The following is a 21,077-nucleotide window of genomic DNA, read 5'->3' as shown; positions in this document are numbered from 1 at the left end:
CAGTGGGAAGAAGTTCAGTATTTCTTACCTTCTAGACTGATGTGTAATTGTAAGGAAAGATATTTATTCTAATCCTGTCAACAATTTGGTATTTTATGAGTAAACTACAAGATCTACAAACCCTAATGACCAAACACACACACACAAAATATAACATTTTATTTAAAGTTTTATTTAGTCACTTGCAAATATTATGCAGGCAACTTTTTTTTTTTACTTTTTTGTCCACAAATCACTTTTGTACAAATCGTTTTTAAAAAAATGTCAATAAACCAAAGCCTTTAAGGCTTATCTGGCAAAATCTGTTATTAAACGTCATGATGACACAAACAAAAGTTTTAGAAAAAGATTTACAAATGAGATGCTGCTAGAAAATATTAAGGAAAATTATCTGTCACACAAAATCTTACCCAAAAACATTGCAATTGTTTGGTATCAATTATCCTGTTTTAAACAGTTTTGACATTTTTATTTTTTTACACATACTTGTGTAAGAAAAAAGCAGGTTAAATTAAGATGGCATTATTACATATATAATAAGACCACAAGGTTAAAAATTATCAGTACAATACCTGAATATATAAACATAAATAAAACATGCTGCTCATTATATCCTGAATAGGAAAACTTACAATACACTACAGCTTTGTTTTTCAATTTGCAAAAGGCAAATAAGAACATAAGGATAAATAAACCAGAAGGTACACAGTCACCTAATGCTGCCATTATATATATATGAATATAACTGAAATAAGATCTCCATAAACTAACATCTATAACGGCACTGGCACAACTTATTTTAACACCATAATTGCTAATTGGGCCTGCTCTAAGACAATGCGAGACAGAGGCATCAACATTACAACAGGAAAAGGAATGGAAAAAAAAACAAAGCACAGAAGGTCATTTCATTCAAAGCTATTGCACACCTGTGCCCTCCTTCTCCTGCGCCTGCAGCAGCTGCTGCCCGCATGGGAAATGGGCACCGTCTTACATCCCTTTGAAGACACACTAGTGGACTTGGAACACAACCTCACAATGAACATCAGATTCTTCACAGGGGAACCAAAGTAGGTATCTGCAGGCCCCTTTGGTTATCTGGAGCTGGAGAGTGGGTCTGCATCTTCTCTACATATTAAGGCGATTTAGTCCCTAATGTGTTACTTTAGTATCTTCAAATGAACAGAAAAGCAAAACATACTTTTTAATTCTATTGAAAATGAGGTGAGTGTAACAAACTGCCTTTAATATAAAAGATCAAAGCGTGACCTTTGTTTTCTAATGTAAACATGGTTTCAGAAAGATTGTCTTCAGAGTATTACCTCCTTGCAAAAGCACAAAGAAGGAGGCAGCTTACATCTTTTTGTTAAAAAAAGTCAGCATCTAACATTGTCTGTTTCTAAAAAAATGTATGCGATATTTATAAATTTGTCAGTCTGTGCTTTTTTTCCTCTCAAACTAATATCATTTTTCCCAAGTTAATGGAAAGAGCCAGCTGATCAGTTCTTCAGGAAAAGGATTTAATGAGACACCGTTGTATGCCTCTGCTCTAAGGGCTTCTACATGCTGCTCATGTACGGACAGATGGACCCTTTCACTGTGACCCCCTCCCTGGTTTTCCCAAGTGAATGAAAAGAACCCCCCCTGGGCTTCACCGGGGGGGGGGGGGGTCACTCAGCTCTTCTGCAGCTGAGGTGAGTTTGAAATGAAGACTCTCCTGTCTTCCTCTATCTGTACCCTTGGTCGCGTCCGAAGACTGAAGTCTGTTATGAAAGACACACCAGTAAACTAAAGCTAATGCTTGCTTTAACTAATGAGGTCAAGCTAGAAATCCTTTTTTTGTGCATAGAAATAGATTTCCCCCCCAGAAAACAACCCTTCCTAGTGGCACACACTCATTACACTCACACTGGCATTACCCAGTCATTGTGCTTATCGGACTCTCGATATAGACATCTTTTTTAAAGATTTTTTCTCACTAGACTTTTCTCAGTACATATTCTTTCTCTCTCATAAAAAATCTGATGTGCATGAACATTTTTTTCTTCAGTCCACTTTCATATCTCGAAAGGCATGTGACCTTGGGTGCGAGCGACGCCCAGACCCGACTCCGCGCGCTAGAACTCCTCCATGCCACTGGAGGCGGTGGGCGTGGTGGGATTGGAGTCCTGGGAGAGCGAGGCCACGGTGACAATCCTGGGGGAGCCCAGCACCTCATTGACAGTGGCCTCCATGTCCTCTGTGGTGACAATGGTCAGGGCTGCTCCACCCTTCTTGTTCTGGTGCGTCTTGATGTGCTTGGAAAGGTGATCGCTCCTCATGAACCTTTTGGAACATTCCGGACATTCAAATCTTTTTTCACCTGGGCAAGGAAAAACAAACAGAGAACTGCCATGAGAAACAGCAAGCTATTGAGATTTCCTTCTTGCGGTATCAGAAAACCAGAAGATATGTTAGTATGTCTAGAATGAATTTCCTCCCCAAATATCATGTTGACCACTATCAAGTCGTTTTGGTATTTTGCAGAACAAACGCTTCAGCATCGCTGTATTGGTGAATTATTGAGGCCCTTCATAATTTGTCACACCAGAAAAATGCTGCTCAAAATTACACTTAAAAAATCAATTTCAGAAGACTATGATAAGTATTCCTAGAAATAAACATAAAATGTAAAAGGCCCTAATCTTATGTTATTACATTAAATATTCTGAACACTTCTCAAAATGACTTATTCTGTTTAATATTTTCCGTACTGCACTGAAGCAGTCATGGCACTAAGCGTGCAGAGCTAGGCCCCAGTCAGGGCAGTGTGGGGCCACAGTCAGGGCAGTGAGGGGCCACAGGAGCAGCAAGCGTGCAACAGTGAAGTATTTCACTGGTCTCTGCTCCCCTCTTACCTGTGTGTGTCCTGCGGTGTCTCTGCAACTCATCACTCCTGGTGAACCTCTTCCCACAGAAGATCCAGTTGCACACGAAGGGTCTCTCTCCCGTGTGCCAGCGCAGGTGAGCACGCAGGTGCGACGTCTTCCCATACACCTTCCCACAGCCCTCGATGTGGCAGATGTGTTGCTTCTTCTTCCCGGGTTCACTGTTATTCCTGGGGGGGACATCAACAGCAGAGAGAAAACAAATGATCCAGCGTCCCTAAAATCAACAGTCTCTTCAGTTCTCCACTGATTCTCTTGGGTAGTGCCGTGAAGTACGGGTGTGGACAGGACAGATGGAAGTAACCCAGCCATGCTGTTGAAGCCGATACCCTGGTTTCTTGTAGGAAACAGCTGGGCGAGGTGCTGGGATCAATTAACTACTAACAGCCGAATGGACCAAATGGGCTGAATAACCTCCTCTGGTCTGTAACTGTTCTCCCATCACCCGACAAGCACTTTATTGACACAATGTGTTCATGCAGCCAGGGTGCTCAGGGTGGCCACAGCTGGTCACCTGGCAGCAGCGGCTGTCGGAGAAGCCTGGCCCTTTGCTCACTGGCCTGGCCGTGTTCTCCGAGCGCCCCCGCGGGCTGGAGCGAGGACAGAGCGGGGGGCGGGCTGGCGGCACTTGCCTGCCCTCGCCGTCTCGACAGTTGGGGCAGGAGCAGGCCACCCTGCGCAGCCGCTTGCTGGGCTGGCCCTCCTGGTCCGAGGCGGTCTGGCCCTGCTGGATCTGCACCTGCGCGATCTGGTCGGGGCTGACGGCGCTCAGGGCCGCGTTGGTGATGTTGCCCACGGCCACCGTCACCGGTGCGGGCTGCACCTTCACGCCGTCCTGGCTCTGCGGCTGGCCTGGGGGGGGGGGGGGGGCAAGGACACGGGTGAGCGCCACACTCCCTCTCCTCCGTCGCACACTTTAACACGTTCCTCTCTTCTTTACAGCTGTCAGTACAGGGACCCGAATTCATGACAGGACTGCAAAAACATCATTCATCAGAGCAGTGTGCTGATGGTTCTTAAACCGTGATGTCACAGCCTGCACATGCTTTTCCTCAGCTTGGCTACACAAGCAGTAAGTCCTGGGCGTTTATGGGAAATGCACAGTTCTGATGCTGGGGACTGTGCGTATTTCACATATAATTCCATTCTCACATCCAGGTTTTGACTCTGAAAATTTGCAGAGTATGAACTGTATAATATAATACTGTAGCTCCCAAAATGCCACCAGAAATACAGACCCCAGTTCCAGACAGGAATCTCCATAACCAACCCCCAGCTCTGCGCTGTACTCCGGGACTACGATGTACTACTGAAGGTCAGACAGTTCGGAGGCACAGATGCCGGCTCTGTTACACTCAGTTCTCTTACTGGAAAGGCGCAGGACAGCTGAGCCAGCGCAGAAGAAGAGCCAAAGTGCTGCTTCGAGCAACACTGCTGACTGAACTCTTGAAGTGCCAGACTCCAAGTACTGGTCAAATCCAACATCTGGGGAAAACGTGTGCCACATGAAATATTACATTTGGTCTCTCTGCGAGCCGCTCGCAGTGCAACTGGATCAGCAAGGTATTTAGCCTAACAAACTGCACCATGCAATCTGGGCTCTTTGTTTGATCTAATTTACACTACATTTTGGAATTTGTTGTTGCCTGTTGTCGCAACTAATGGACCGAAACTGAAGTTTATCTACCCAGCCAAACAGAAAAAGGGCAAAGAACAGAGCTATTTGTTGTAGCTGATGTAAGATGCAAGACTGCACCTTCATAACAAATATGTGATTTCTCATTGTAAGAATTTTTTAAAGAAGTGTATTTTCAGTATTTAGAAGGTGTTTTCAGAGCTGCTCGTCTTTATAATTACAATCCTAGCTAGTTCTAGGTCGAAAGATTTTCAGTTTATAAAGAAGATAAAAAAGGGTTTTTACAACTGTTCAACACAAGCACCTTTTCAATTACAATGGATGAGTCAAGCATCTTGTATCTGAATACAGATACATACTACTAAATATAAGGGGTATTACTCTGGCACAATTTATTGAATCTATTCAGTTTGAAAAGCAGTTGTTTTGTGACTACAGAAGCAAGACTATCACAATTGTGTAGTTTTTCACTTTATTCATTCAATAACAAAAAACATGCCATTGACAAGCGGTTCAAATGTGCCTGAATGCCTGCAGTCTTAAAGCTTGTTAACAGGTTTGGAATCCTCAAGCATATTAATCAGTGACAAAACCATAAAACACAACAGTATAATGTCTTGTGTTTGCTGTTATCACTATCGCCCCTATCAGCCTGCTGCTATTTGCCCAACACCAAACACAGTTTGAGGGGTAAAACGTTGTCAGGGTGAATTTAAGCCAAGCGATTGCACAATCAGAGAGTCAAGCTTTCCTTTAGCAGCTGCACTGCACACAGTAGATAAGCGCTACAATGAAACTGAATGGCCAGGTCATGATTTACATGGTTACCATAACCCGAGAAACAGAATGGATTTACATGAAATCCCTCACCCATGCACAACTAGAACGGAAGTTTAAGTTAATGCCCACTCCTGTCTCAAGTGTCACTATGTACACAAAGAAATGCAGAGATTTTTTTATTGATGTTACTAATGACCTCTTCACAAAACACAACAGTTTTAAATGAAGGGGGACGTGAGGACCATCTAGCCTGTTTGCCATTGAATTTATCCAAGGATCTCGCACAGCTGATCACAGAGAGACGTTAGGGTGTCGGATTAAACAACATGGCTGGGCAGCTTGTTCCCCCCTCCTACAACCCTTGGGGTAAAGAGGCGTCTCCTGTTCTCAGTCTTTAAACACGCTTCCACATGAGATTGCACTTGTGTCCTCTGGCTTGAGATTCACTTTGATTGCGATTCCTGATTGGCTTTGCCAGGCCACCCCTGTCTTCTCTGTTTGAGACTCATGTGGTCCAGCTCCTCCAGCCTGTCAGTGTAGCACACTCCTTTTAAACCACAGAAGCTACCAGGCTGCTCTTCACTGGACTGATTCCAAAGTAGCAATATCTTTTATCTAACCAAAATTGTATACTAAATTCACAATGAGATCATCCCTGTTCTAACTACTAATTGTTTTAGTTTAACATCCAGCAATTTGAATTCTTCACTTTAACTATATATACAAACATTAATATTTACCTTTATTTGAAAATGTAAATGTTGCATATTAATTTATCCTAAATGTAAACAAACACCTAAACCATGCTGTAAGTAGTCTCTTCCAGGTTAGACTTTCCCCTTTTCGTATTTATAAAAGTTTCTGCTACCTGCGTATATATCCCTGCACTTTTCTTCACTAAACACAATTTGCAACACATTTGCCCAGCCTTGGGGTTCATCTAAACCTCTTTGTATTTAATTTGCTGTTTCTACAGTGTTCAAACATCATCTTCCAGGTGTTGGCCCAGTCTTGAAGTCTTTTACTGCTACTACATCTATATCATTGATATAATTTAAGAACAGTAGTGGTCCTAGTACAGATCCTTGTGATACACCACATCAACCTGAATTTGTCTCAGCTGTACCAGCTGAACCAATTCTCACTCCAAACACACGTTGCAATGGGTACCTACTGCCTCTAAGTTTGAGTATTAATCTTCCAGGAGGAACAGTTAAACAGCTGCTGTTATGAAATGATTATGCTTGTACGACTCATACATGTAACCCACAATATTACACAATATCACCCTGTAACTCACAACTGGCAGCCCACTGGAGGAGCTCTGCAGGTGTGAGCCTGGTCAGTACCTGGATGGGAGACCTTCTGGGAAAGCTGAGGCTGCTGCTGGAAGAGCTGTTAGTGGGGCCAGTAGGGGGCGCTCACCCTGCAGTACGTGTGGATCCTAATGCCCCAGTATAGTGACGGGGACACAGTACTGTACCCAAGGTGTTTCTCGAAAAGTGTAGAGGTGTCAACAAATTGCTAAACAAATTTCCCCCTGGCCTTTACTCAGTCATGGCCTCTCTGAACTGGCTTCATCACTGCTCTCCTACCCTCTGATAGCTGGTGTGTGGGGAGTGTACTGGTGCACTCTGGCTGTTGTCGCATCATCCAGGTGGGACTGCACATTGGTGGTGGGGGAGGGGGTCCCCATTACCTGTAAAGCGCTTTGAGTGGAGTGTCTAGGAAAGAGCTATATAAGTGTAAGGAATTATTATGATTTCAAAACCCTTTTCTTCATTAGCCCTTATCAGCATTGTCATTACCAAACATGGAGTCTTGGTAGCCCTCACAAAGGATTTGTCAAGAAACCATGGCTTCAGTGAACATGCTATTATCTGACCTTAAACAAAAATTGTGTTAAGCAATGGTTTATAACTACAGTGTGACTTTAAAGTAATAATAACATGAACTTCACGTTCCTTATTAGTCAGACCTCTTAAAACTCCAAAACTCAGGGCCCCTCTAGGTTTCTAGAATTGTGCTGCTACTATCAAGCAATAATCATCCAGTATCAGAAAAACACTTACTGAGGATTATGGCATCAAAGAGAGCACAAAGCACACAAGATAGAATTACACCCTGGATGGGTGTCACAAGCCATGTGCGCACACACATATGCAGTATATTCACACACCATGCACATACATAAATACACAGGCATGGAGATACAGGTCAGAGACACCAACCAACCCTACCAATGTGTGTTTGTGAGGTGGAGGTGCATTTCTGACTGAGTGGAAAACCACCATGAAAAATGAATCCATCAGAATCTGAGCTGACACTTGCCTTTGGGTATTTTAATGAGAAAAGGCAGGGTTAGAGAACAGCACCCACACTCACAGTACATCTGTACAGCATGTGATCGGCTCTACAAGCAGCAGACTCTTCAAAGATATTTCTCAACACTGTTTCTTTCATCTTAACGGTTAAAATAAAGGAGACCTTTTACAGTGCAATAAAAATGTCTTCATGTCTTGAAGGTACAAGTGAAGAGGTCATCACTGGTATATTCACAGCTACGGGACAACGCATTGTAATGATATTTACAATGTTTTTAAATCCAGAAAATTTGCCAATCTTGAAATTAGCTTTGAGGATGTATTCAATGTATTTTTATAGAAATACAGATGATCTATATTTTTCTGCTTCTACTGAAGAAGCATGGCCTACACCATAAATCTCAAAATATTTCATAGCCAACTGATTATCTACCATCTGGATGATGTTTTTCTTAAAAATAATAGAAAAGAGCATGCACATTCTTTTCTGCATGGACTGATGGACTTTTGTATGCTATGCTTAGTTATTTAAAACAGATGTGTATTTTAGAAGTCAATTTTTTGGGACAGTACTTACGAATTGACCCCATTACAAAAGAGTAGGCACCCCTGGAGTAATATGCCACAATAAACATTTATGTGATTTTAAACATGTTTCATTTTTAAATAAATATTGTGTCATTTTGCTGAACTTTGTTAGAGCCATACAATGAGACAACGCTTAGGTAACTGTTTTTTGAAAAAAGAATATTTGTAGGTTCATTTAAAATCAAAAGTAAAAAACTATCCTGCAAGATTATGATGCTGCTGTGGAGCTGCAGCACACAGGATGTGTTTCAGAATGACAAGGCTCAGGACTTCCTCTTTTCAGTTCAGTGTCACTTGCACATGATTAAATCCTATATGTGACTATAAAACCTTCAATTCGTTCAGAAAAGTAACCAAAGGCAATGTATCATATGGACTTACACTGTCCGCTTTTATGTGACTGGATACAGCAATCTCAACTTGATAACTTCTTCCTTCTGGAACTACTACAGCACAAATCTGCTTCATAAAAGTCACGACGCTGCTACACTTCCTGCTTATAAAATTCCAAAATTGCTTGTATTTTTCTTGGATTCAGAAAATGCCATCCTGAACATAACATCTCACTGCTAACTTGCTCCACCCGCAGTCAAAAACACATACAGACAAGACACCAATCTGGATATCTGCAATTGCTTTAAAATGCTGTGGGAGTCTGCGCCCTGTCCAGGTCTCTCATGTGGCTTCTAGACTCTACTGCTTCAGTCTGCGACATCACATCCAGGAGGGTGTTACTCCGCTGACTAAAGCTACTTTGCATCACAGACGCAGGATGGAGAGAAGGCGCGGCAGCTTTGAGAGTGCAGCAGCTGGTGTCTTTCATGTGTTAGAAGAGAGCTGTCCTTCGGAAGAGTCATTTTGTCCCACTTTGGCTTTGCGATTACAAGACTATGAAGCGCACGGAATTAGCAGAGGGGTGCCGATGTGTTCAACAGCAACTGCACATGACACTAAAGTAGCTTTTAGTCTTCTCCTTTCAAGTACTAGCAAGGTGTCATTTAAAATAACAAGCACAATTCTAGTCAGCACATTGTAGAAAAGATACGACTCAGATAAATCAAGTAGGGGTGGTGTGATGACTGGGGTACCACAGGGATCTGTATTTGGACCACAGCTGTCAGGAAATTCAATCGATGGTCTAGAGTCCAGATTTGCAGGTGACACAAATTAGGATGACCAGCAAAACATTGTAGAAGCAGCGAAGTAAATTAAATCAAATTAATTTAAAAAATAATTAAACAAAATCAAAGACCAGGCAAACCTCTGGCAGATGATACTTCATATAGACAAGTGCAGTTTTGCATGCAGGTAGTTTAAATATAAAATATAAATACAAAATTGGAAATGCTGCGCTAGAGGCTACTTACGACAATGCTTTACGTGTTACACTATATACTAGAATATATAGTTAGACACACATCATTTTAATCAAGGAATGTTATGTTAAAACTGCATAACGCACTACTTAGGTCACATTAGAGAATTGTACACTTTTGAAAAGATATTTCTGCTCGGATAAATCCCAGAGAAAGGCAGCCAGACAGCTTCCAGTCCTTTAAGGGAATCTCCGACACAAACAGGCTGAACGTTTCTAGTCTTGAGCGGAGAAGACTACGGGGAGACTGAATATACTGAAATACACAAGTTCACAATCCTCACAGTCAACCCCACGGATCTCTTCGGAATGAACACTGAAACACAAACCAGAGGGCGCAAGCGGAAACCACAGGGGACTGTATTTACAGCTGGGAAACCAAGCCACACATCAGGGCTGTGGGAGTCTGGAACAAGCTGCCCGGCCACGTCGTTGAAGCAAAGAACCCGAAACAGCTGAAGGAGACCCTGGGATCTGTTGACGACTAACTACCAAACGGACGAGACGAGCCAAAAGGCCCCCTCGGGTCTAGAACCTCTTACATTCTTCAAGCTGTCACAGGTGACAAGCACTAAGAGGAGGAAAAACAGCTAGTAGAGAAGTAAGAAATCTTAGAAAATAGAAATTAAGAGAAAAACCTCCCTTTGCTGTCCCTCATACTGTCCCCACCAGTGCAGCAGGTGCGGGACAGGAAACACTTATCCTCTGATGTCTGGATGTGTTTGCAATCACTTCCATTGCCCACATATCAAACATTAATCATTTCTGTCACAAACAGTGGACTTTTTTTATATGTGCATAGTCAAATGCTGATGCAGTGGCACCCATTCACCCAAAAGACATGATTTGAGACAAAGCTGTAATTGGAGCAGTGCCTCTTTGAAAACTGGCTGAGCTCTTCATGTGGAAAATACTATTGTCAGCAATAATCATGTGCAATTCCAGGTCTTGGTTTGGATGCCAAACAACGCAAACATTGCAGACAACTTGTGCAAACCGAATAGAAACAGGTTGTGAGAGTCTGGAACATGCTGCCCAGTTCTGCTGCTGAAGCTGACACCCTGGTTCCTTCTATGAACAGCTGAATGAGATCCTCCTACCAGGACAGGACGTGCTACTTTACACAAAGGGTTGTGGGAGTCTGGAACAAGCTGCCCAGCAGTGTTGTAGAAACTGATACCCTAGGTTTTTTTTAAGACAGTAACATCTGGAAGTGATCCTTGGATTAATTAAATACTAAATAACAGGATCTGGGCCAGACTGTAACTTTTCTTATGTTCCTGTGAGAAATTAATGTTTGAACCAGCCGATGACATTTTGAAGGAGCGTTAATCAGGGCCCACAGTGCATTTAAAAAGCTTTCAGCAAGGAGCTGGGCAGGATGGCCTGCTCTTGTCTGTAGGCCGTAAACTCTACATCACAGGGTGTAGATTCTCTCATGTCCACACCCTACAGTCTCCTCCTCACAATGACTACGCTTTGGCAGTGCTTCAGGAAAAACAAGGGTTTAACACATCAAAGTAATTTCCCCAAATGGTCATAATACATAATAATAAACTGAAAACTGACTGACTGCAGTGATAAAATAATAAGGGAGAGACATGTTTTAAGTTTATTTTTAAATGAGTGTATTGATTTTAAATGACGTGTATTGATCAACTTAATCCTGGTATGCAGGCAGGTTTACCTGGGCTTGCTGCAACCCTAACTAAAGTCGTTATGCCTTCTGAATAGGGGGAATCTGGATCAGACATTTCTGGCAGACATCGACTCGGTGCTGTAAATCTGTGACACTGCACAGAGGAAATTCCAGACTGAGCGTTTTGACTGGCTTTCCAGCTGGATGCTGCTGCAAGGCTCAAACACTGAGGGAAAGCCAGCTGGAGACCCGCCTCACGACCTCTTGAATTTCCTTCTCCCACGGGTGAAAATAGGTTATCAGCTTCCAGCGACCCAACGGCCGACACAAAACATGTCAAATTTAACACCGCAGCGGTGTCCGTCCCCGGGGGGACACCAAAGCGCCGTTTTTCCTGGTTCGCCTGACCGCTCTCAGAAGGAAAGCCATCACCCCAGGGCAGCTGCACGGACAGCTTCGACTTCTGCACCAGCCAAAACGAACCAGCGCCAAGACACGTGGACCGGCGACGCGCTCAATTAATCCTCATGCACGCCAACACCAGAAATTAACTAGATCTATCACCCCCCCACCCCCATTACAGAGCGTAATACAAACAGGAGACTCGAGCACGCCGATGCCTCGACGGGACCCGAGCAGTTCACGCCTTACCTTGCACGCCGGTGATGGTGACGGGGACCCCCTGCACCTGCACGCCGGCGGCGCCCAGGTTGGCGATATTCACGGTCTGGATGTTGGGCACCGAGGTCAGCTGCGCCGCGCTCAGCGTGATGGGGGTCCCGCTGAGGGCCAGCGGGGTGATCTGCGCGAAGGAGCCCCCGCTGGCGCTGGTGGTCACGGGCGTCAGGGTGAGCTGCGGCGCCACCCCGGCGCTCTGCACCTGCACGCCGGGCGAGAGGCCCTGGATGTTCTGTAGCTGCACCGTCTGCCAGCTGATCTGGCCGGACGGCGTGAGGGTCGGCGCCCGGATGAGCACCTGGGCCGGGCTCTGCACCGCCTGTAGCTGCACGCTCTGCAGGGCCTGTCCGGGCTGCAGCTGGATGGCCTGCGGCGAGAGGCCCTGGATGAGCTGCTGCTGCTGCTGCTGGGGCTGCTGGATCTGGATCTGCTGTAGCACGGGCTGCCCCACGATCTGCACCTGCTGGATCTGACCCGGCGGCTCCGGCTGCAGCCCGTTGGACTGGACCGGGCCCGGGGGGTCCGGCTCGGCCGGCGGGGCGCTCTGGGGCTCCGGCTCCGAGGACGCGCCCTCGGGAGCGGCGGTGTCCTGGCCACCCTCCGCCGAGGCCGCGGCCAGGGTGTCGCTGCTGGGCAGGGCGGCGGAGGTGGCCGTGCAGGTGGGAGTGGCGGGGGATTCCTGCATGGTGCTGACAGCCGTGGACAGGGGCGTGGAAACCAGCTGGCTCCCATTGGAGACCCCAGCGTCGGGGGGCTGGACCAGCTGGACAGACCCTCCCCCGGCGGCCACGTTGTTGATCACCGGCAGAGCCAGAGTGACGCCGCCGATGTTGATGGGCACCGTGGTCACCACTTGCGTCTGCGCGCCGGGGATGGTCTGCAGCTGCAGCGGGAAGGACATGCCCGGCCGCAGCTGGAACGGGACGGCCGGGCCGGACGCGCTCTGGGCCACCAGCCCGGCCGAGGGCGCCCTGCTGGGCGCCGCGATGATGGCCTGGCCGCCGGCGGCCGGGATGAGCTGGATCTGCTCCTGCGGCACGCTGAGAGCCGCGGGGTGGCCGGAGCTGATGTGGATCTGCTGGCCGTCCACGGTCTGGATCTGCGGGATCACCTGATACTGGATGCCTCCGGAGGGGCTCTGCATGTTCTGCACCTGTATGACCTGGAGCTGCTGCTGCTGCCCGGCCGCGGCGTGGCCGGCGCTGACCGCTTTAACCTTCCTCCCGTCATTGCTGCTGCTGCTGCTCGCTGCGCTGCCGGCTCCGGCGGCCCCCGCCTGGGCGATACTCTCCTTCGGGACGGCGGGGGAGGCTGCCACTATCTGCCAGCCGCTGCCCAGCTGCGTGGTGACCAGGTCCAGTTGCTGGGGCGGGCTCTGCAGCTGGACGAGCCCCTGGTTCGGGTCGAGGATGAACTGCTGCTGGTGCTGCTGCTGCTGCTGCTGCTGCTGCGCCGGCGCTTCTCCCGGAGCCCCTCCTATCTTACTGCAAGTGGCGGCCAGCAGGGCGAGGGGAGACGGCTGCGCCTCCTATAACCACACAGGAGAGAGAGAGAGGGGAAAAAGCCAAGAAGTGTGGGCGGGTTTAAGGGACGAGAGGGGGTGTGAATTAAGAATTTGCACCGAGGGGTACGAAAAAAAAAAGAGACGCAAAAATGCATGCACTTGAGATAGCTGGGGAGACGGAGGATAGATCAGTCCAGCGGACCAGGAAGGTGACGAACAGCAGACGGACACAGTCGGCTCCTTTATTACCAGAACTGCGCCTCCAAATAACGGGACTGTTTGACGGGTTTAATCTTCCGTGGAATCAAACCCCCGTTCGCCAAGAATAACAACGGATGCGTTTTTTAAAAACTGGTTTATTGTTCCCAAACCAAGACGGGGGAGGGGGAGGAATCTCCGTTATATTTTTTGTTTTCTTTTCTTCAACAGAGCGCTGACAGGCAACAGCAGTAACACTGTAGCGACACACAGACACACATGTAGCGCCTAAACGAAAGCAAAGACAGTAAATCGTGCAGGAAGTGGTTTTTGCTTAATTGCAATGAAAAGGAGCGAGACAGCTCGCTAGAAGCCTCCCTGCGATATTAATCTTATTACCTGGGATCCCGAAGTTTTGCCTTTATTAGCATAATCACCGCCAGATGATTTCCCTCCTTCTGACGACATTGTTTCCTTCTTTTGATCTGAAAAAATAAAACATGTTTTTTTAAAAAAACAATTGCTATTATTCTATCGTAGCCTTTCTTACGACAGCGGAAAAAAAGGGAGAGAATGCAAAAACTTTTCACTGCAATCAATCAAGGTATTTCACATGCCATGGTCATCTTCCCTTTTTTTTTTGGAAATAAATAAATAAACGTGTTTCGAAACCCGACCCAATAGATATAAAGTAACACCCTAAAAGAGGTTGTCTCTTGCAGACATTAAAAAAAAGGCGAGCAGGTCAGTCCGAGCTGCTGTTAAAACAGTAAATACATATATTTTTCAAAAAAAAGCTTTGGAAAAAAAAAGGATGAGAGGGTAGCAGGAAGGAGGGAGGGGAAAAAGGAGGAGGGGAGGAGGGCGAACGTACCGCTCATCCCGCATTAATAAAAACACAAGAGAGGAGTTGTTTAAGAAAAAAGGCCGGACGCTGTGGATCAGAGGCTGGCTGAAGGACGGCCTATTTTCCACGAATGAGCGCTGCGGGGCTGTGGCGTCGCTCCGCGGCCGCGGCAATCGGCAGACCCGGCTGCTCACAGACACTCCCGCCGGGAAGGGCGGCGCTTAGCTCGCCCGAGAGGAGGCCAGGCTCCGGACACCCATCTGTCACCCACGGGGGTCCCGGCCCGCTAACGGCCCGCGAAGCACTCCGTGTCGGGATCCGCTCGTCTCATTCCGGGCTGCCCCCCCCCACCCTCCTCCCTGCGTAATTAATATTTAATACGTCCGAGTGCAAGTTTTCAATTACGGCGGCCGCGCACGGGGCCCACCCACTCGCCAGGGCCGCGCACAGCCGAACCTGAAGGCCCCCGGAGGGCGACGCCCCCGCTCGCAGAGCCCAGCTCAGCAGGCGGCGGGCCCGTCGTCCGCCCGCACGTCTACTGCCATCCCACCCTCCTGCCCCTTATAGCAGAGCCGCCAGCCCCCGGTCCGGCAAATTAGCGCTGTTTTCTGAAACAGAAGAGAGGAGCGGTCTTCTCTGATGGGCGGACGTCCCGCCCCCCTTCCCCTCCCCGCCGCATTCAGATTGGCTAGGGGGGGGGAGCCGCCGCTCGCGAAGGGAGAGCCGGGAGTTGTATTTTTTAACGGGCTAAGTCGTGCCGGCTTTCAGAGCTCAACGGACTACAGGTCCCGACATGCAGCGCGTTGGGGGGGGGGGGGGAAAGGTGGTACGTGGAATCAAGCTTGGTTGAGAGGAGAGGGGAAGGGAGGGATCGGTGTTTATTGTGGGGGTTGGGCAAAAGTGACAGGGGAGGTGGGGAGGGACGGGTGTCTGGTTTTCTCCCAGCCTCTGGGTGACTCCTTCAGGATTGTGCCATGTGGAGAGAGCGGGACCTGTTGCTTCAGGTCTCTGGTTTCTAGTGCTTCGCGAAGACGCTGAGTATCTTTATAGACCGTCAAAGCAGCGTCTGTCTGGTTTAAAACACAGCCCTCGCCTATTCTGCTGTTCTTTTATAGAAAATATAATCAGGACATTCTTATTTCTTATTTAAGCATTAAGACATGATGTTAGTGGAATGTCTTTTGCACTCATCTGAGTAAAATACAAACCTCTAGTTCCACATTTTAGGTCGAATGCGTAGTTGTGAGATGAAATAAACATGAAAACGTCTTGCATTGTTTTGCTTGAAGGGAAAAAAGTATAAAAAACGTTAAATTCTCATAAAAATATTTTCATTGTACGCTTCTGTGTCCCCTGTGGAACGGGAATAGATTTAGGAAATCTTTCACTACCTCTGCAATCTCTCTCTCAACATAAAGCAACTCCCTTATCTCCTGAAACACTGCTGTACTGTATCTGTTGGTGATGTTTGTCTGTTTTTGATGTATTGCTGTGTTTGACTTTGACATAAAATATTTTCCCCAGAGGATAATAAAGCTTGAATTGGATTATTGTACAACTATCACATAAATTCAGCCCCCTACCTGAATGTCTGGCTAACCTAAATTTGGTGCTTGATTCAACATTTTAATTTACACTTCCTAATCTTATGGACTGCCTCTATTATAGAACAAAAAGTGTCATAATGAGACCTGAAAAAGGCTCCATAGCAGAAAAGTTGTCTCTTTTCTTCTCTTTTCAGCAGGGAATACACCTTTACTTGTTCCTTTGCAGCCTAAGCATTCTGACCCAGCTGCCTGCTTGAACTTCTTGTGCCACTATTAGCATTTTTTGGAGAATGAGTGTGCTAGGAAGTTTTAAAATATCTGAGAATGCTAGATAAGAAGAAATGCAGTTTGTCCAGCGTTTTATAAAAGCAAAAATCATATTAAATACTATCCCGGACAAACTCAACTCGGGTATAGGACTGTTACAGGACATGATTTTCTAGCCTGAAGTGGACACCAGAAAGGTTTGCCCTGTGTAGCCTCTCGTCCAGCCTGGCTGGTGACGTCTCTGAGAGAATGCCTAGACAGAACCTGCCTTTTAGCTGTTAAACCCTGCCAGCTCACTCCGAGACACATGAAGTTCTGCTTTTCCCAGACTGATTGCTAATGATCTCAGCACCCTCTCTCTGCCCACCTACCACTGAGGCTTGGCCAGGGTCAAGACAGCCCAGAGTTCACCCACAACGTGGGGCTGCACTCCCTTCTCAAGACTCCCACATGCACAGGGAGGGGGCAGCAAACTCCACAGCAGAAGTCGCCCCAGTCTGAAGTCAAGCCCAGGGTTCAAGAGGCTGGAGACAGCAGATCCCGATCTCAACCACATGGAGGTTAATTTAAGACACGGAATCAATCTGCTTTTTGATCTCATGTCCCAGAGAGAAAAAACACGCATGGAGCCCACAAGTGTCAGGGACCACATTGACCTTAAGCTTGCATTGAATGGCCAGTGTCTTCCTAAGGGTGGTCTTTCCTCGTTCTTGAGCTTCCCATTGATCAAAGGTCCTTCTTACCCAGGTGTATGTGCGTGTATGTACGTGTGTATGTGTATGTGCATGAATACGTGCAATTATGTGTATGTGCCTGTGTGCATGTGCGTGTCTATGTACATGTATGTGTGTGCGCGTATGTGTACAGTAAGCCCTGGTTAAGGGCTCTGGAAATGCAGTCTACACCACAGCTCTTGGGGGTCTGTGGGGTTCTTGTACTGCTCTGTGAGAAAGTGCCTCTGGTGGTTCTGCATGTTGGGTGGGCAGTTATGGAAACGGGTCCTGTGTGATGGATAGAGTGATGTACTCTGATAAAAAGTGTAATTATGCAGGATGACTGTCTGTCATGTGAGTGTGCTGGTGGTCCAGGGAGATATAAAGAGCCTGTTATGTAGGGAAAAGGGTCCTAATACGCTGAAAATTGCTAGGTGGTATAGTCGGCTACAAAAGCTTAAAATATCCAGCACTAAGGGGGTCAACATCTGTGGCAGTTATTTGTGTACCCTGTTTCTGTAAAAGAGACTTAATTCCGTCCAGTTCAACAGTCCTATGAGAAAGTATTTTTATATAGTGCTCTTCATGCCCAGGTATCCCAGAGCTCTTTAAAAAATATTAAAAAAACGTATGCAAGATTTCATAAAATAAGAGACTAAGAAACAGAGCACCTGTAAAGAGAGTGCTACTGTCTTAGAGTGTCTGATGCAGACTGGGGGGGTGCAGTAGGTTAAAGATGTCTGTGTATCAGACTTCATTGAGTGATCTCATGTGTAGTAAGTAGCCTTTGATGTTGGGCTGGTCCCGACCCATGGAGGACCTTACATGTTATTCTGTAGTTGTTACCTTGATGTCTGCTAAAAAAACCCAACGGGCAACCAGTGACAAGACTCCAGCGCTGCGGTGAGGGGCTCAGAGACCAGGCCCGGCTTCGTGAAGCCGCCGCAGTCAGCTGAGGGAGCTGTGTGGCTCTCCAGCAAGTAAGGATTCATGGCAGTGACAAAGGCATGACCAACATTCTGCTCAGCCTGCCACGGAAATCTAATTACAGATGTACAATGCCCATCAAATGGAAGTCCGACGTCCCCGGGACAGAGAGACAGAATTACTGTTATTGTTTTGATTAAGAGACTTTTGATAATCTGGGTATAAGCACAGCCTCAGTCTTGTCACCGTTCATCTTAAGAAGGTCATAGTGCATCCATATCTTAATATCTGATAGACACGTGTCAAGTGAAGAAACTGTAGTCTTGCAGTGCCTGACTCGATCTGGAAATGAATGCGAGTGTCATCAAATTCAAATTCAGCAAACCTTATTAAAATGTCCGATGAATTACAGTTTTGACAAAGCAGATACAATTGACACAACATTTACGGAAATTTATAAATGTTATTGAACAGTTACATACATCACATAAAACATTATTGCGGGACGGACAGGCTCGCTGTCTGCTCCTCAGGCTGGGACAGGAGATCAGTTTGCGAGTAGCCAGCTCTATTGAGTCCCCCCCCCCCCAGTAGGACTGGGAGGTGTTCTGGTTCTGGCAGGTGTGGGGATTCTGGGATTAGATTTGTTATTTTAGGGAAGAATGTTTGTCTAGTGCCAGAGTATTTCTCACACTACAGCAGAAAGTGCGTCTACATCTCTGCTTCTCCTAGCTGGTAGAGGGAGCACAACCTGATCTCTCTGGACATCCAAGTGTTCCTGTCTCCAGTTTCTATGCCCAGAATGGTGTCACTGAGCCTGCACTTTGTCAGGGACTGTTTCTCCTTGCTGTCTCTTACCATGCTCAGATACTCAGCTAGTGTTTAGGGTCCTGTAGCATTCAGGATTGTGTTGTGTTTGTGTGTGTGTCCCAGTGGGTAAGGCAGTGTTGTCTGGCTTGTGCTGTGATTTGGTTGACTTGGATCTGTGTTGTTCTTGTTGGCCTGAGGTTAGCCAGTGTCTTAGGATCTCTTCTGTGGGCTACATTGTTGGCTCAGCAGGGCCTTGTCATGTAGGAATTCTTTTCACTGTTTCTCAGGTGTAGCCAATATTGTATTGTTCTCTTCTGTACACAGTATTCTTTAACAATGGGTATTGGCCTAACTGGGCCCTGCACACAGTGTTAGGTGTTTTTCTCTGCACATGGAGAATGATTTTACAGAACTCTGACTGCGGGGCTTCTGTGGGGTGTTTGTCCCATTTGGAAATCCTGATCTGTGATTGGACCCCACACTTCATTGGCACTTCGTGGTTTGAAAATATATTGTTACAAACGGGTGGTTACTAAAATGTTGAAAATCAGGAATTGACTGAGCGGTTTAGTCAATAAGTGAAATAATTATTCATAACCACCAACTTGAAAGTGATTTCTATTAATATACCTGGCTGGTATAATTAGAGGCACATGAATTCTTTGTTCTCTTGCACAGCTGTGGTGAGAGGAGTAACAATCCAGGCACACTAGGTTAAACAAATATTTATTACAATGACAATGATACAAACTACACTACACACCACAAAACATACAACACACAAGTTAGTCTATGTACAGTATTTACAAGCAAGGCATTCTGGTCACCCAAAAAACTCCAGACTGCTACTAAGCATTAAACTCCTAATGCCTACAGAGGCTACATAAGAGATAAGCTGCCTTCTAACTACAATGCAACCTGCAGTTAAATCTCTCTCTCTCTGCACCCTGGATGCCACAAAATAAATAGGAGCCTATATCCCTATCCATAAAAATGCACCCTAAGCAGGAAAGACGTTTCTAACTGAGGTATAGTTCCCTAAAAACACAGAATAGCAAGCTCTCTCTTTAGTAAGGTTCTAATACTCAGCTCCAGTCAGGTTTGGTTTGGATGACCATGAAGTAGGGACTCTCTCCGGGCACAATCTGCAAGTCCCCACTCCTCTCTCATCTTCCCTTCTTCTTGTTTAATCATCTTTTTCTTTTGTGTTCTTCATGTGGTCTTATATTGTGTGTTTCTGTACTGCTCGTTGACAATCATTAAGCCAGAACTTACCTAGGTACAGTATACAAAGGTAATCTTTACCATTGTTTCTGCTCATGGGACCCCCCAGACCTCAGCAAATATCCTTTCTGCTTTGAATCTACAAGTATTTTCTCTTCCAAGTGTCACAAACTTTATCCAAAATCTAAGAGACACTTCTCAGTCACCTAAAGCTGTAACAATACTTTCAAGTATTTGCAGCCAGATTTTTAGGAATGAGGGGGTCAATATTGTAGAACTTCCTCCTAATGGCGTAGAAGGACCTGTGTGTCCTCTTCTTATTGTCTTCATAGCAGTGAAACCATGATGAGCCATTAGCTTAATTTTAATCATGTCCACTAATTTATCTGTAACTCTGACTTGTATATACTGTAATTATGGGGCTTGGATTTGTCACATACAAACACAGATAGCAACCCAGCGCCAGAATTGAACCCAGGGCCCCAACACTGCGAGGCAGCAGTATTAACCACTAAGCCATCCACCATTGCTACCAATTCAGTTGATTATTTCTTCCTTAACCACATCCTATTCCTTTTGATAATTTAATAAAAGACTCTCTTTTTAATCATTTTCATTATGATCGATTCATTAAACCATTAGGGCTCCGGCTTCCTAGCCTTTGATGTACCAACTCCTGGGATAAATCTGTTCTGTACCTCAGGCAGTATTTCTTCAAACTGTTGCCATCCGTTCTGTCCTGATTCCATACCTGTCCTGTTCCCTTCGGCACCCTACTGAGCTCTGCCTCATTCCTACACCGTCTTCTTGTTTGTTTCCAATACTCCTTGCATTTAGGTGTAAGTATCCAATCACCTGGTTCTCTGTGGTTTTTTTCCTTTTGACATCATTTTGTATCCTCTTTTGAGATATTCTTTGGCCTTTCTCATCTCCCCTTCTAAATATTTTTTAATTTTTTTTTTTAATCCCCTTATGTTGTATCCTTCACCATCGGTCTCTGTCGGACACGTTTCAGTGATTCCAATCATGTCATTATCACCCACTAATGTGGCGTCTACTGTTTTGTATGGTATGTTCCTAATAATGTTGGAAT

General features: G+C 46.0%; 1 protein-coding gene across 1 annotated transcript; it reads right to left on the bottom strand.

The window, feature by feature from the left end:
* Positions 1-154: 154 nt before the first annotated feature.
* sp4 (sp4 transcription factor) lies at positions 155-14,926 on the bottom strand. Its single transcript, XM_088929602.1, has 6 exons — positions 14,524-14,926; positions 14,049-14,134; positions 11,921-13,475; positions 3,560-3,779; positions 2,898-3,097; positions 155-2,362 (listed from the first exon to the last, which is right to left on the bottom strand). Exons 1-6 carry the CDS (start codon positions 14,528-14,530, stop codon positions 2,118-2,120), a joined length of 2,313 nt encoding a protein of 770 aa, XP_088785728.1. The 5' UTR covers positions 14,531-14,926; the 3' UTR covers positions 155-2,117.
* Between the last annotated feature and the right edge of the window lie 6,151 nt (positions 14,927-21,077).

The sequence above is a fragment of the Atractosteus spatula genome, chromosome 12 (genome assembly GCF_055471065.1).
Source record: "Atractosteus spatula isolate fAtrSpa1 chromosome 12, fAtrSpa1.hap1, whole genome shotgun sequence".
In the NCBI taxonomy this organism is placed as follows: Eukaryota; Metazoa; Chordata; class Actinopteri; order Semionotiformes; family Lepisosteidae; genus Atractosteus; species Atractosteus spatula.
Note: the sequence above shows the minus strand (reverse complement) of the source record. Positions and strands in the feature narration are given on the sequence as shown.

Bases quoted from the DNA above. Each gene is read 5' to 3' on its own strand.
- sp4 (XM_088929602.1), bottom strand. The intron at 13,476-14,048 runs GTAATAAGATTA...GTGTGGTTATAG, and splicing joins GCAAAACTTCGGGATCCCAG to GAGGCGCAGCCGTCTCCCCT. The intron at 3,780-11,920 runs GTAAGGCGTGAA...CCCCCCCCCCAG, and splicing joins CACCATCACCGGCGTGCAAG to GCCAGCCGCAGAGCCAGGAC.